Source organism: Sceloporus occidentalis, unplaced genomic scaffold (assembly GCF_023333645.1).
Source record: "Sceloporus occidentalis isolate IW3139 unplaced genomic scaffold, rSceOcc1.0.p SCAF_3, whole genome shotgun sequence".
NCBI classification, from domain to species: Eukaryota; Metazoa; Chordata; class Lepidosauria; order Squamata; family Phrynosomatidae; genus Sceloporus; species Sceloporus occidentalis.
In genome coordinates this window covers 29432050-29445535 of record NW_028316983.1, presented here as the reverse complement: position 1 = coordinate 29445535, position 13486 = coordinate 29432050, and the positions used below count along the sequence as shown (strand labels likewise).

Below are 13486 nucleotides of genomic sequence, written 5' to 3'. Positions count from 1 at the left end.
CTCTTGTCTGGATGAGACTTTTTCTCTGATCTCATTAATTCAGCCCCTGCTTCAGAATTCAAGAGGCTTTACTATTGCTAGCTTTATTTATCCCAAACCCCACACTCTAGCTACAGATACATCTATCTTTGTGTTACAGTTATTTCTAAAATGTGGTGGGGACAATGCTGGGAAAAGGGAACACACATTTTCTTTTTGAATATCTGGGCCACTTTTTATAAGGCTATTTGTTTTTATGGGTTGATTTAATGGGCAGTGAGTAAAATTACTACCATCCTTCACAAGTGTCTTCTCACTTCCCTTGTACTCCCTGTGGTTTAATGCTTCCAACATGGGGCTGGTTCTTGTTTTAAATTAAGTAATGCTGTAGAAGAGGGATGGGAAACCTTTTTCAACCCAAGAGGTGAATTCCATTGAGGGAAAAATCTCAGGGGATGTCTCTCATCTGGGGGCAGTGCAAAGGCAGGGTGCCATATTACATTATTACTTATGGAGAAGCAGGGTGAGACTCTGCATGAGTATGGAAAATGTTCTGCAAACACAAACTAACATTTACTGCTAAAAGGGGACCTAAAACAAACATTTGCCCAATGGTATCAAGGACAAGAATAATAAACTATAGTGACAAGCCATGAACATACCAGCACAAACCAATTATCTAGTCCCACTTATATGGGTATTAGGAAATTCCTTAAATTTAGCAATATTGTAATATTATAGCAATTTATCATATAGGACCTAGAGCTCAAACGTAACTAGTTGTCCATAGTAACTCAGTAATTAAATAATTACTCCATGTCTGCAGCATCTAAGGCATTGTAACTCAACAAGAGATAATTTCACTCATTTTACTAACATGTTTTGGTTGTTTCTAGTTATGGAAGTATGGTCTCATGTCACATAGTGGATAAAGAATATCATATGGTTCAAAGCCTGGCTCATACTGTTCCTTGTGTTATTTTGTGGATGTTGAGATGGCATTGAAGTAGACAGGAAAAGAGTGAGTCTTGAAAAATAACCCAGTTGCATGTAGCCTTCTGGGTTTTGACTTTCTGTGTAAATATTTCAGTTTACTTTCTCATTTAAGAAGTGATAAAGTAAAGAATTACAATACATTTGAAAAAGTAACTTAAGGAGTTGGAATACCAATTTTAACCAATTACCTTTTAAAAGGATCTTTTCAAGCTTTGTGAGGACTCTACTCTGAAAGCTGTCTGGTTCAAGATCACAGGGCAAAAAAAAAAAAAAAAAAGAATTTGGCACTTTCTTGATATAGTCATTAGCTGTGATTGCTTGCAAGAAACCAAGTTGGACTCAACCACTACAATGGTTCCATGCCAGTTTGGCAGTGAATATGCTCTGTGTTTTAGTCTGAACTTTAAAAAATTCTTCCAAGGAGTTAAACCCTATCCCCAAACCTTGGATTGTTCCTGTAAATTCAGACCAAAACCTGGACTCACAAGCCCACTAATATGACAATTACAGCCATCACTGAACCCCTGTAAATAAATACTTCAAGAGATTGCAGAATGTTTTAAAGCAAGATATATATGCCCTTAACAACTGAGTTCCAAGGCACAAATTTAACTGATGTTTCTATGGATCTGCTGGCAAAATGCCTGGCTTGCTGCATCTGCTAAAGGTAGACCCATGAAACAAAACTGGCAACTCTACTAGCACAGAAAAAGCTGGAACCATCTCTGCTTTGATGGTCTTTTCAGTATCTACCCTTCTTAATTATTAATGAAATACACCACTTTGTTCATGCCTATGATGGTTCACAATTTTCTGAACTCATACATATGACGCATTGCATATACAATCTTCCTTTTCTTCGAAAGAAGTATTTTTCCCCCCAGTGGTTAATAAATTGCCGATTAAGTCTTTGTCTTGCGGTTTCACTGGGCCTTAAAAAACAAAACAAAAACAAACCTGAAACAGTATCTTCAGGATCAATAAACAGCTTCTATCCTTTCATTTCAAGCAAGATTTACCGTATATACTCAACAATAAGTTGATCTCATGTATAGTTGAAGGCAAGGTTTGGGGCCAAAATTATGGATTTTGATATGATCCATAGATAATTTGAGGGTAAAACCTAGGGACATATAACAAAGAATCTAAAGTATAAGCAAAGGGAAACAATGCCAAAGAACTTACAAAATTTCAGCAAGCATAACCGTTTTTGCTCACCCTAAATGCTGGATGGATGAGAGAGTGGGGTGTGTGTGTTTAAGTGTTTCCAGGAAAGATTGTACCCTTGCCTTTCATCAGAAGATGGTTCCTTTTTTTCTTTTCTTTTTTATAAGAGTAAAGTACAGTTATAAGAGTTAAAGAGATTCCACCTCAACCTTAGGAGGAAGTTCCAGACAGTAAGGGCTGTTTGACAGTGGAACACACTCCCTCGGAGTGTAGTGGAGTCTCCTTCCTTAGAAGTCTTTAAACAGAGGCTGGATGGCCATCTGTCAGGGATGCTTTGATTGAGAGTTCCTGCATGGCAGGGGGTTGGACTGGATGGCCCTGGAGGTCTCATCCAACTCTATGATTTTATGATTCTACAGTACTTACATTGACCTGTGGGTAAGTCAACTCAGATTTTTTGGTGTGATTTTTTTTTGACTAAAATTTCTAGACTTATACCTGAGTATACAGTGGACCCTTGTTATATGCTGGGGTTTGGTTCCAAGATCCCCTGTGGATAACAAAATCCATGGATGCTCAAGTCCCATCAAATATAATGACATAGGAACATGGTGTCCCTTATAAAAAATGGAAAATCAAGGTTTGATATTTGAAATTTATACTTTTTTTGAACATTTTCGAACCGTGTATGCTTGAATCCGTGTATAAAAAATCCATGTATAAGAAGGGCTGTAAGTATTCATCTCTTATATATTATATGTATTTTCTAAGTGGGCGACTCTATCTGACTGTGGAGGAATATGGCATGGAAAGAGTAGATCTCCACCATCTCTACCAACAACTCTGCCTGTCAGTTCTGTTCCAATACTACACCAACAGACTCAACAGACTCTTCCACATAAGGCCCGTTCTCACAACAGTCACACTACTAAAATAAAATGGGAACATACCATTTGCAAGTCAACCACCATAGCATATCTTCTCGTTTGCATGAATGGGGCTGCTGGCCCCATCACACTGTCTTCCTGACTCTCTCTTATCCCTGACTTATGCCCTACCCAGCAAGCCTTTGTTTTGTTTTTCTTTTAAATCCTGACTTTTTACATGCTCTTCTACCACAATTAAAGTCACAAGAAAGAAAGAAAATAAAAGATACAGGGGGAAAAACAAATAATAATAATAATAATAATAATATAGTTTATTTATACCTCCCGCCTCTCCCATGGATCAAGGTGGGATTACAACCTTAAAAGACACTTAGTACAATTTACAATCAATACAACAATAAAATACTAACACTGAATTTACCAAGAATTCCTATTAGTTCTCTAAAAATTACAATTCGTCCATTAGCCAACAATCAGAGTCAAGGTACTAAAGGTCCTCCCTTAAATTTCAAGGCTTAGGTCATAGCCAGCAAAATAACCTTTTCAGCAGTGGCACCTCCTTTGTGGTATTCTTTCCAGGCAAGGTGACCACACTCCCATTATATTTTTAGATGACAAATTAAACTCTATATCGTCTCAATAATTTTAACTGGTATTTTGTGACTGCTTGCTGTTACTGGTCTGATTTACTAATCTGATTTTGAATTGCATTTTTTATTATTATAGTCCTCATAAAGGGATGGTCCAGTGCTGTTATTTCTTTATTGTATTTTTTTTTTAAAAAATCTATCAAGGTAAAGCCTGCAAAACTATAGGCTGGGGCATTATTACCTTTATGCTTGTGATTGTAGATGATGGTAGGTCTGTCTGCAGGCATCTAACTGTGAACTTCTCCAGTTACTGAAATAAAGGTTTTACTCTTTGATTACAGAAGACTGGTTTACTGAACTGTAAGGAGTGGGCAGTTTCTGACAGCACTGAGCCATACCAGTTAAAATGGTGTCAAACTGTATTATTTCTGCAGTGCGTTTTAGACCTACAATCTTATTCCTACTTAGTCAATTTAAGTAAACACAGTGGGACTTATTTCTAGACATAGATAGGACTTCTCTGTCATGGCATATCTACAGTGAATGTATCTCATTCATTCATCTTGAACTGCCTTTCATGGCTTTTCTCTAGTATTTATGAGAATACTACACTGGCAAGCATGTTGAGAGTTATTTAAGAGTGAACTGTAGTCCCTGCTTAACAAATTACCAATTTTAGCAAATTTAGGCAGAAGAAATTAGTATGAAAGCAATTAAGATTGAATGTAGATAATGTGACCACATATGTATCACCAAAATAGAGGACAAAGAAGACAGATTTGCATGTATTATTTTATAGCTATAGGTTCAAACTGAGAAATAATTACTACAATTTGAATAGAAATATAAGATCCAATGTCTTTTTAGATTGTAAGCCCGAGGGCAGGGAACCATCTAATTAAAAAGACTGTATGTACAGCCCTGTGTAAATTTACAGTGCTTCATAAATAAAAGTTAATAATAATAATAATAATAATAATAATAATAATAATGTAACATAACAATATCTCAACCTCCAAACAGCCCCTGTTTAATTTATGTTATCATACCTTTCTAATTATGACATCTTCTGGCTCTAATCCTAATAGAATAATTCCATAAGTCTCTTGATTGAATTGGCCCATAGACACTTACTTCAAAGCCAACAAATTCTTAATGGATCATTTCTGAGACTGTTTATGACAAATGAAGTGTCCCAGTTGTAAATATTACCAGCATAAGAGGAACATTTTGCCTCCAGTCTTTTCCCATTAGATAATTAAGATAGTGTTTTGTTGTGCAAAATCAGTCCACAAAGTCAAATAAAGGCACGTGGCTTTGCTAAAATGAAAAGGGAAAAATAAAAAATGCCAGTAGCCTGCATGTGATTTGACAGTCTACTCAAATCAACCATATCAGGATTCTGTTGGAGAGCCAGTATGGCATAATGGTTTAAGTGTTTGACTATAACTTTGGAGACCAAAGTTCGATTCCCATCTTGGCCATGAAAGCTACTGGGTGACCGTGGGCAAGGTACACTCTTTCAGCCTCACAGGATGGCAATGGCAAACTTCCTCTGAACAAATATGGCCAAGAAAACCCCATGATAGGATCACCATAAATCGGAAACAACTTGAAGGCACACAACACAAGATTCTATCCCATCATATGGTTGTATACGTAAATCAATATTAGGCTGTATCACTTGCTTCTCTGTTCTCCACTGTGCTGATTGCTTGTTCCTTCCTGACCTCACTGTTCTGACCATTGTTACCACTGAAGCCACAACTTGGGAAAGTTACTTTTTTGGGCTGCAGCTATCAGAATCACCCACCTGTACATGCCAAACTGTCAAAATGTTGACAAAAGACATTACTACTGTAATCAGAGCAAGGAAACGTTACTTTTTAGACTACTCCCAGAATACCCCAGACATCATGATCTTTGGTCATGCTGTCTGGAGAATTCTGGTAGCTATAGTCAAAAAGGTAAAAATGTCCAAGTTTTGCACTTGACATGGCAACCCACAGTGACATCAGTCACATTAAGTTCTTCACCATTAGTGCTGAAGCTGCAGTCTCCCCTAGACTGGTGCTCATATACAGAGTGATCTTGTAGCACCTTTGAAACTAACTGAAAGAAATTGGCAGCATGAGCTTTCATAGACTTAAGTCTACTTCCTCAGATGCATTTGGTGGAGTGGAAAGCCAGAGACAGACCTATATATGAGATTAGTCGGTGAGAAGAATGTCAATTCAAATTCAAAATCCTTTGTGTATGGAAATACAGTGGCAAATACAGTTTTAATAGGGGAATTTGGAGGGTGGGTGGGTTGGTGAGCAAAGTTTTTGGTGAACAGTTTTTGGTGGTGAACAAAGGCAGAGAAAACTAGCCTGTAGGTGAGGAGAATAGATGAATGTGGGAAATAGAGAGTGATTTGCTGAACAGGTCAAGAGCGCCCCCATGAAGATGGGGGTTAGATAGTGTTGAAAAGTGTATAGTGTGCCAGGACAGTGGGGAGGTTGCAGATACTGAAGACAGATTGCCATCCTTTACAGAGCAACAGAGAGACAAATAGGGATTATACTTTTCCCAGAGGTTGTTAAGTAGGAGACACTGACCTGATGAGGCACTTGTGGCCTTGAGGGAGTTGCCTATAAATCTTCCCTTACAGCTTTGATGCTGGCAACCTTATCTTGCTGACTGACAGTACCATAGTCTTTTCATGACCTTGGACTAGCTTTGTTTGATGTCTCTGTTTACTCCTCGCTGGCTTTGTGTATCTGGACTATTGACTTGTTATAACTTTTTGTGCGGCAGATGACCACCTACCTGTTTCTTCCTTCATCTTGTTTGGATAACCCGTGACTGATATGGACTGGATTAATTACCCAACAGCCCTTATCTTCCAACCACCTGCTTCCTTGGACTCTTGTTAACTGGTGTACAGGACAATATGAGAGACATCTAAGACAGCTCAAAGACTCTGCCTTGTTCATGACTCCAGATTATTCTTCTGTGTGTTCCCCTGTCACTTTTATAGCTAAGGAAAAGCCACTATGAAAACTTTCTGGTGGTGCTACCAGTCATTCCACTGAGGGCAGCAAAACTAAGAGAACAGCCGGCTTTTCCTATGGGAGAATATGGTCCTTCAGAATACAAGTACCCAAGTCATATGGGGTTTCATAGCTCATTACCAACCCCCTGAACTGTGTTCAGGGAACAGATCACCATCTATTTCAGCTGTGCTGCCCACAACAGAAGCTGAAAGAGGAGAAGGAATTCCATAGGATTGGGGCCATATACACTTGTTCTTGTTGTGTGCCTTAAAGTCATTTCTAACTTCTGTAACCTTAAAGTGAACTCATCATGGGCAAGGGTTTTTTTAGAATGAATTTGTCATTGCCTTCTTCTGAGGGTGAGAAAGTGTAAGTCCCAAAGTCACCGAGTGGGTCTTCATGGGTAAATGGGGACATGAATCCTAGTCTCCAAGAGTCCTAATCTAATCCTCAAGTCACTACACTATATTGGTTATCCATATGTAAAAAATGAACTTAACCATCTGTCAGTAGAAGCTATTAATAGATTTCATAATCAAGTCAGATTTACCCTTTCTTCTTCCCTACCCCCCGCCCCTGCCCCCCACACTCTTTATAACATCTTGCCTGATGAAGAGGCTTGGAGATCTTGAAAAATATCCACTGTCTTGCATGGCTTCCAGGTCAGCAAAAGAAAAGTAGTGCCCTAATCGAGATTTCTAGTATTCCTCACAGATTGTTACCTCCTGTGAAGTTCTTCTCCATGTAATCGATGATCTGATTGTAGTCGCTGATGATGTTGTCTCCATGGATGATCACAGGTACCTCTTCCCCAAGATTCAGCCGCATAAACCAGGGTTCTTTGTGCTCAGTAAGTGGCATGCTAACATCTCGCTCTTCACATGGTAAGCCCTTTTCTGCAATGACCAGACGGACCTGCAGAAACAAACAGAGAGATGACTCAGTGTTGCCTACTAAACTGCAGAATATATGTGATAAAAGGAAGTTTGTATCTGAGGCCCCATCTGCATGGACCAAGTAATGTGTCTTCCCCCCATCCTCACAGCAATCACTGCAGACAATGCAGGGCCAATCCCTGATCCTGGTGTGAATGTCCTGACAAATCATGGCCCAACTCCAGGTTATGGTGCGAACAGACGGGATGATGTCTGGCCCATTAGCACCAGAACTGGGTTATACCCCTCTGAAATGCATTAATATACCTCCCTGTTTTCCACAGATCTTCCCAAAAGATCCAGAGCCCTCCAATTCAAGCAGCACAGTGGGATATGCATACAAACAGCTGCCTGCTGTCGAAATGGAAGGTGAGGTAATGGGGGGGGGGAAAGGTTGGGCAGCTCCGCAGTATACCACACTTACCACAGATTTTAAAAACTAACTTTTTGCTCTGGATCTTCTCAGTAAATCCACAGCCCTCCAAAGTGACAGGTGAGTGGCTGTTTGCATGTGCATCCCATTGTGTTTCCCAGTGCCTCTGCTGCTGGTGTGAGTCTCTCCCTCTGAGGTGATTTATGCTGGGTGATCAATGTGATCTATGCTGGAAACCTCATTTTTGGCCTCAGAGGGAGTGATTGCCTGTGAGGGCGCCGCCACAATAAAACGCAAAGCCGCATGTGGAGGAAAGGCCACAACTTTATTAACGCAAGCATCAGCAAAAAGGTAGGGTTGGCCAAAAACATGAGTTCTGGATCATCTTACAACCCGCCATTGTAGGATAAATGGCATGTCATATAAAGCAAGGCATCGGGATGAGCTAGGGGCTAGATTACCGCCCTCTCGTATCCATGCAACCTGCAGATTGCATTTAACTAAAGCCCCTAGTCACTGGGAAGCGGTGTCATGTTATGGCCCCCGCAATGACCACAACATATGCCCCCATCGCTCCCGTGTCCCATAGGGACTCCCGATACGGTGCTATGCAACCTTATAGACCATGCCTACCAGATCCAGAACCTCTGCTGCCGCCCTAAAAGTTGTGACAGCAAACTACGCACCCTTGGGAGGGCGGGTGGGAGAGCCGAGCAGAAATGGCACCGAGAAGGACGCAGCATGGCCTTTTCATAGGCCTTTTCCAAAGGTGGGGGCCGAGAGGGGAGTCACCCCGCCCCCAGGAGCAGCCAGCCAATCGGCTGCCCTGGAGGCCGGGGCAACCATAGAGAGGGACTATCCGTTTTCTAGAGTGTCGCTCAGGAGGCGGAAGTCCCTCCTTTTCCCCCCTCGGCCGGCCAATCACAGGCCAGCGCACCCCAGCAATGCATGGGGCGCGCCGAAACTCCGTGGCGCCTGGCCCCAGCGGCAAAGCTGCCTGCCTGGGGAGTCGGGCGGCAGCCTTTGCCTGTGAGGGCGCTGCCACAATAAAACGCAAAGCCGCATTTACTCCCGCTGATACAATCAATGGAAATTCTTACAAAGCCCATCTCTGATCACAATCCCATAGAAATAAAAATTCAAGAACGAAAAATAGATTTTTCTTGGAGATTGAACACCGATTTATTAAATAATGAAAAAGTAATAACTAGAGTGAAAGAAGAATTAAAATGGTATTTTAAGGAAAATACATTAGACAATCTCCCAATGAAGACGATATGGGATGCGAGTAAAGCAGTGGTGAGGGGAATTTTAATTAAAATAAATATAGAACAAAGAAAGAAAAATAAACGGGAAGAATTAGAGTTACAAAGTAGACTTCAAAGAAAGGAAAGAGAATGGAAGGAGAAAGGAGATAAAAAACTGAAACTGGAAGTACAGATCTTACAGGAAAAATTAAAGCAATGACAATTAAAGAGATCTCCGCAAAAATGAAAATGATAAGACAGAAGAATTTCGAAAGTGGAAACAAAGCAGGAAAACTATTGGCACAAAAAATAAAAAAGCATAAAGAGAAGAAAATAATTAATGAAATAAGATATAATGACAAATATTACACAACACAAAGTGAGATTATAGAAAAATTTGTAAAATATTATGAAGAGTTATATGATGACAAGATAGAAATAGAAAATAAAGAGAATAAAATTGAAGCATATTTGAAGAAGCAAAATATTAAGTCAATTAAAGAGATACAAAAGCAGAATCTAAACAAAGAATTTTCCAGTAATGAAATAATAGAAGCCATTCAGAAACAGAAACTAGGAAAAGCACCAGGACCTGATGGTTTATCATCATTATATTATAAAAAATTTAAAGAAGAACTTGTGGAACCACTTAAAAATACATTTAATGAAATTAAGACTTATGGTATACCAGATACATGGAGAGAAGCTTTAATAATAGTCATCCCTAAGGGAGAGAAAGATCTTGTTGAAATAAAAAATTACAGACCTATTTCATTAACAAATGTTGATTATAAAATTTTTACAGCAATAGTGGCAGAACGTCTTAAGAAAATTTTGAATGATTATATACATCATGATCAAAATGGATTCCTGCCGAGAAGACAAGGCTATAGTAATATAAGGACACTTATTAACATTTTGGAATATTATGAACAACATAATGAAAAAAAATTAGCTTGTATATCACTGGACGCGGAAAAAGCCTTTGATCGGGTGGATTGGGAATTTCTATTTCAAGTTATTCAAAAAATCAATATGGGTGAAGATTTCTTAAAGTGGATAGGTGCAATTTATAAAGACCAAAAAGCAAAATTATTAATCAATGAAGAGAAATCCAAATGTTTTAGTATTAAAAGGGGTACAAGGCAGGGGTGCCCCTTGTCCCCTTTACTCTTTATCTTATTGATTGAAGTTTTGGCCAATAGAATTAGGGAGGAGAAAGGAATTGAAGGGGTTAAAATCAAAAACTTTGTTTATAAACTAAAAATTTTTGCAGACGATATTATTGTTTTTCTAAATGATCCTTTGGAAAGCATTGATATATTAAATCAAGTCGTAAATGAGTTTGGATCTTTAGCAGGATTTAAAATAAATTCGGAAAAAACTATGATACTCTGTAAGAACATGCGCAAGGAAGAAGAAAAACAACTAAGGGAAACAACTCAGGATTTGGTATAAAGACTAAGATTAAATATCTAGGAATCTATTTTTCCAACAGAAATATCGAATTGTTTCAAAATAACTATGTAAAAATATGGGAAGAGATAAAAAAAGATTTAAGAAAATGGTCGAAATATAACTTATCTTTTTTAGGAAGAACTGACCTGATCAAAATGAATGTATTGCCAAGGTTGATGTACCTATTTTCTAACATTCCAATTATGACTAATGATAAATACTTTGATATATGGCAAAGAGAATTAACAAGATTTCTATGGCAGGGTAAGAAAACAAGAATAAAATGGAAATTGCTAACAGAAGATAAATTAAAAGGGGGGTGTAATTTACCAAACCTTAGATTATATTATTATGCTGTTTGTTTAAAGTGGCTAGAAGAGTGGTGTACTTTAAAAAATGATGCCTTGTTGAATATAGAAGGTTATGCTTTGAATATGGGTATACATGCATATTTATGGTATAATACACCTAAGAAGGATAGCATATTTAATCAACACATCATCAGAAGAGCAATACTTAAAGTTTGGTTAAAATTTAAACATCAATTTTATAATAGTATTCCCTCCTGGGTATCATTACAGGAAGCATATTATAGCAGAACTAAAAGCAAGGATCATGCATGGTTAAGATATGCAGATATAATAACTAAAGACACTACGGGGAAATATACCATGAAATCAATGGAAGAAATTAGCAAGAGAAGTAACATACAGGATTGGTTTCTATATACCCAACTAAGAAATCGCTTTATGGAGGATAATAAATCACCAGGATTGACTACAATAGGTAATGAAATAGATGAGATCATAATGGATAAGCAGGGAAAACATATATCTAAATATTATAAAGTGCTAAAACAAAGAGATTTAGAAAATGAAACCATTAAACATTGTATGGTAAAGTGGGCGCAGGACATTAAGAGCACAATTACTCTGGAAGAATGGGAAAAGGCTTGGAAAGAAACAAATAAATTTACTTTGTGCCAAAACTACAAAGAAAATTATATCAAAATGATGCATAGATGGTACCTTTCTCCAGACTTGATTAACCATATATATAAAACAGGAAATAATAATTGTTGGAAGTGTGGGAAACCAGAAGGGAGTTTAATACATATGTGGTGGTTATGTGTGAAAGCAAAGGATTTTTGGAAAAGAATCCTAGAAACAATGCAAAATATCTTAGGTATAAATATAACTTTAGATCCAAAATTGTTTCTTTTAAACATAACTCAAAGCATAAAAAATACAAAATCTTATAGAATCATTTTGTATATGGTATCCTGCGCAAGAATGTTATACGCTAAATATTGGAAAGATGTAAATATTCCATCTAATGCAGAATGGCTAATCAAGTTATATGAGGCAAAAAATATGGACATACTCTCTGCCTCATTGAAAGGAAGCTCAGAAGAAACTATGAAGGAAGAATGGGTATGTTTGGATATATATGAAAATAAGGGCAACATAATTAATCTATAAATAATCACTGGTTGAGAAGTAAAGATATGTCAAGATGATGATCCATGTGAAATTTTTTTCTTTTTTTTTTTGAAACAAGAGGAATAACTTTTAGCTTATAGTTTAGATATTTCCAAATGTAAAGGAAGGTGGGATAGGAAGAGTGATAAGAGTAGTAATAGCCTTGTAGAGAGTTTAGTTTTATGTGGTATGTTTATCAGACTAAATGAGTTGGTGGAATATCTAATGTAGTAAATGTATTATATGTTGTACGGTTAATGGTATATAATGGTATGTAATTGTAAATTTAAATGTTTATTTGTTTTGTTTTGTTTTGTTTTTTTGTCATGTGTATTTGTTCGTTTTTAATTGTAATAAAGAAAAAAATAAAAATAAAACGCAAAGCCGCATGTGGAGGAAAGGCCACAACTTTATTAACGCAAGCATCAGCAAAAAGGTAGGGTTGGCCAAAAGCATGAGTTCTGGATCATCTTACAACCCATCGTTGTAGGATAAATGGCATGTCATATAAAGCAAGGCATCGGGATGAGCTAGGAGCTAGATTACCGCCCTCTCATATCCATGCAACCCGCAGATTGCATTTAACTAAAGCCCCTAGTCACCGGGAAGCGGTGTCACCTTATGGCCCCTGCAATGACCACAACGTATGCCCTCATCGCTCCCGTGTCCCATAGGGACTCCCAATATGGTGCTATGCAACCTTATAGACCATGCCTACCAGATCCAGAACCTCTGCTGCTGCCACAAAGGCCGTTCCAAAGGAACGCCACCGCCAACCCTACCCCGCAAGCAACACCAACATGGTTCAGAGGAGCTGCCAAGCTGTCCTGACCCATGCCAAAAACTCAGATGTCCAATGCAGCTGAAGCTGCAACATATCACACGTTCAGCCTGGCGGAAGCACATCTGAGAAAACACATAATGTCCACCAATGAAAAGCCAGGTTCCACCTCAACGCCACCAGAGTAGCAACCAGTAAGCACAGTCATCCGGCTAGGCAGCGGATCAGCAAATAACAGCAATGTTGGTACTTAGCCCAAACCTGCAAGTGAATGGACTGAACAATTTGCCAAAAGCAAAACAGTATGACGATCCAGAGATCAAACATGCACATGTAAGGAAGGGAAAAAAAAAAAGGGGGGGGGGGGTTACCAACATGAACCAGGTGAACAAACCACAGCCCAAACATGGCTATTTAGGAGCAGGGCCAGCTCCCCTGCTGAGAAGAGAGGCAGAGTGAGGGATCTGCGAGGCCTGAGATGTGGGAGGGACTAGAGGGCAGGACAGCCTAGCATGAGGACCTCTGCAAGAAGCACAACGGTGATCAAATTTGCA

At 38.6% G+C, this 13486-nt stretch overlaps 1 protein-coding gene across 2 annotated transcripts in view; it reads right to left on the bottom strand.

Moving 5' to 3' along the window:
- The window catches only part of GDAP1L1 (ganglioside induced differentiation associated protein 1 like 1), a 68263-nt gene that overhangs the window by 30939 nt on the left and 23838 nt on the right, over positions 1–13486 (bottom strand). For both annotated transcript variants that reach the window (XM_089513922.1, XM_089513923.1), the window contains exon 2: positions 7380–7572. In XM_089513922.1, coding sequence (XP_089370048.1) covers positions 7380–7572 — 193 coding nt within the window. The remainder of the gene's footprint in view (positions 1–7379; positions 7573–13486) is intronic.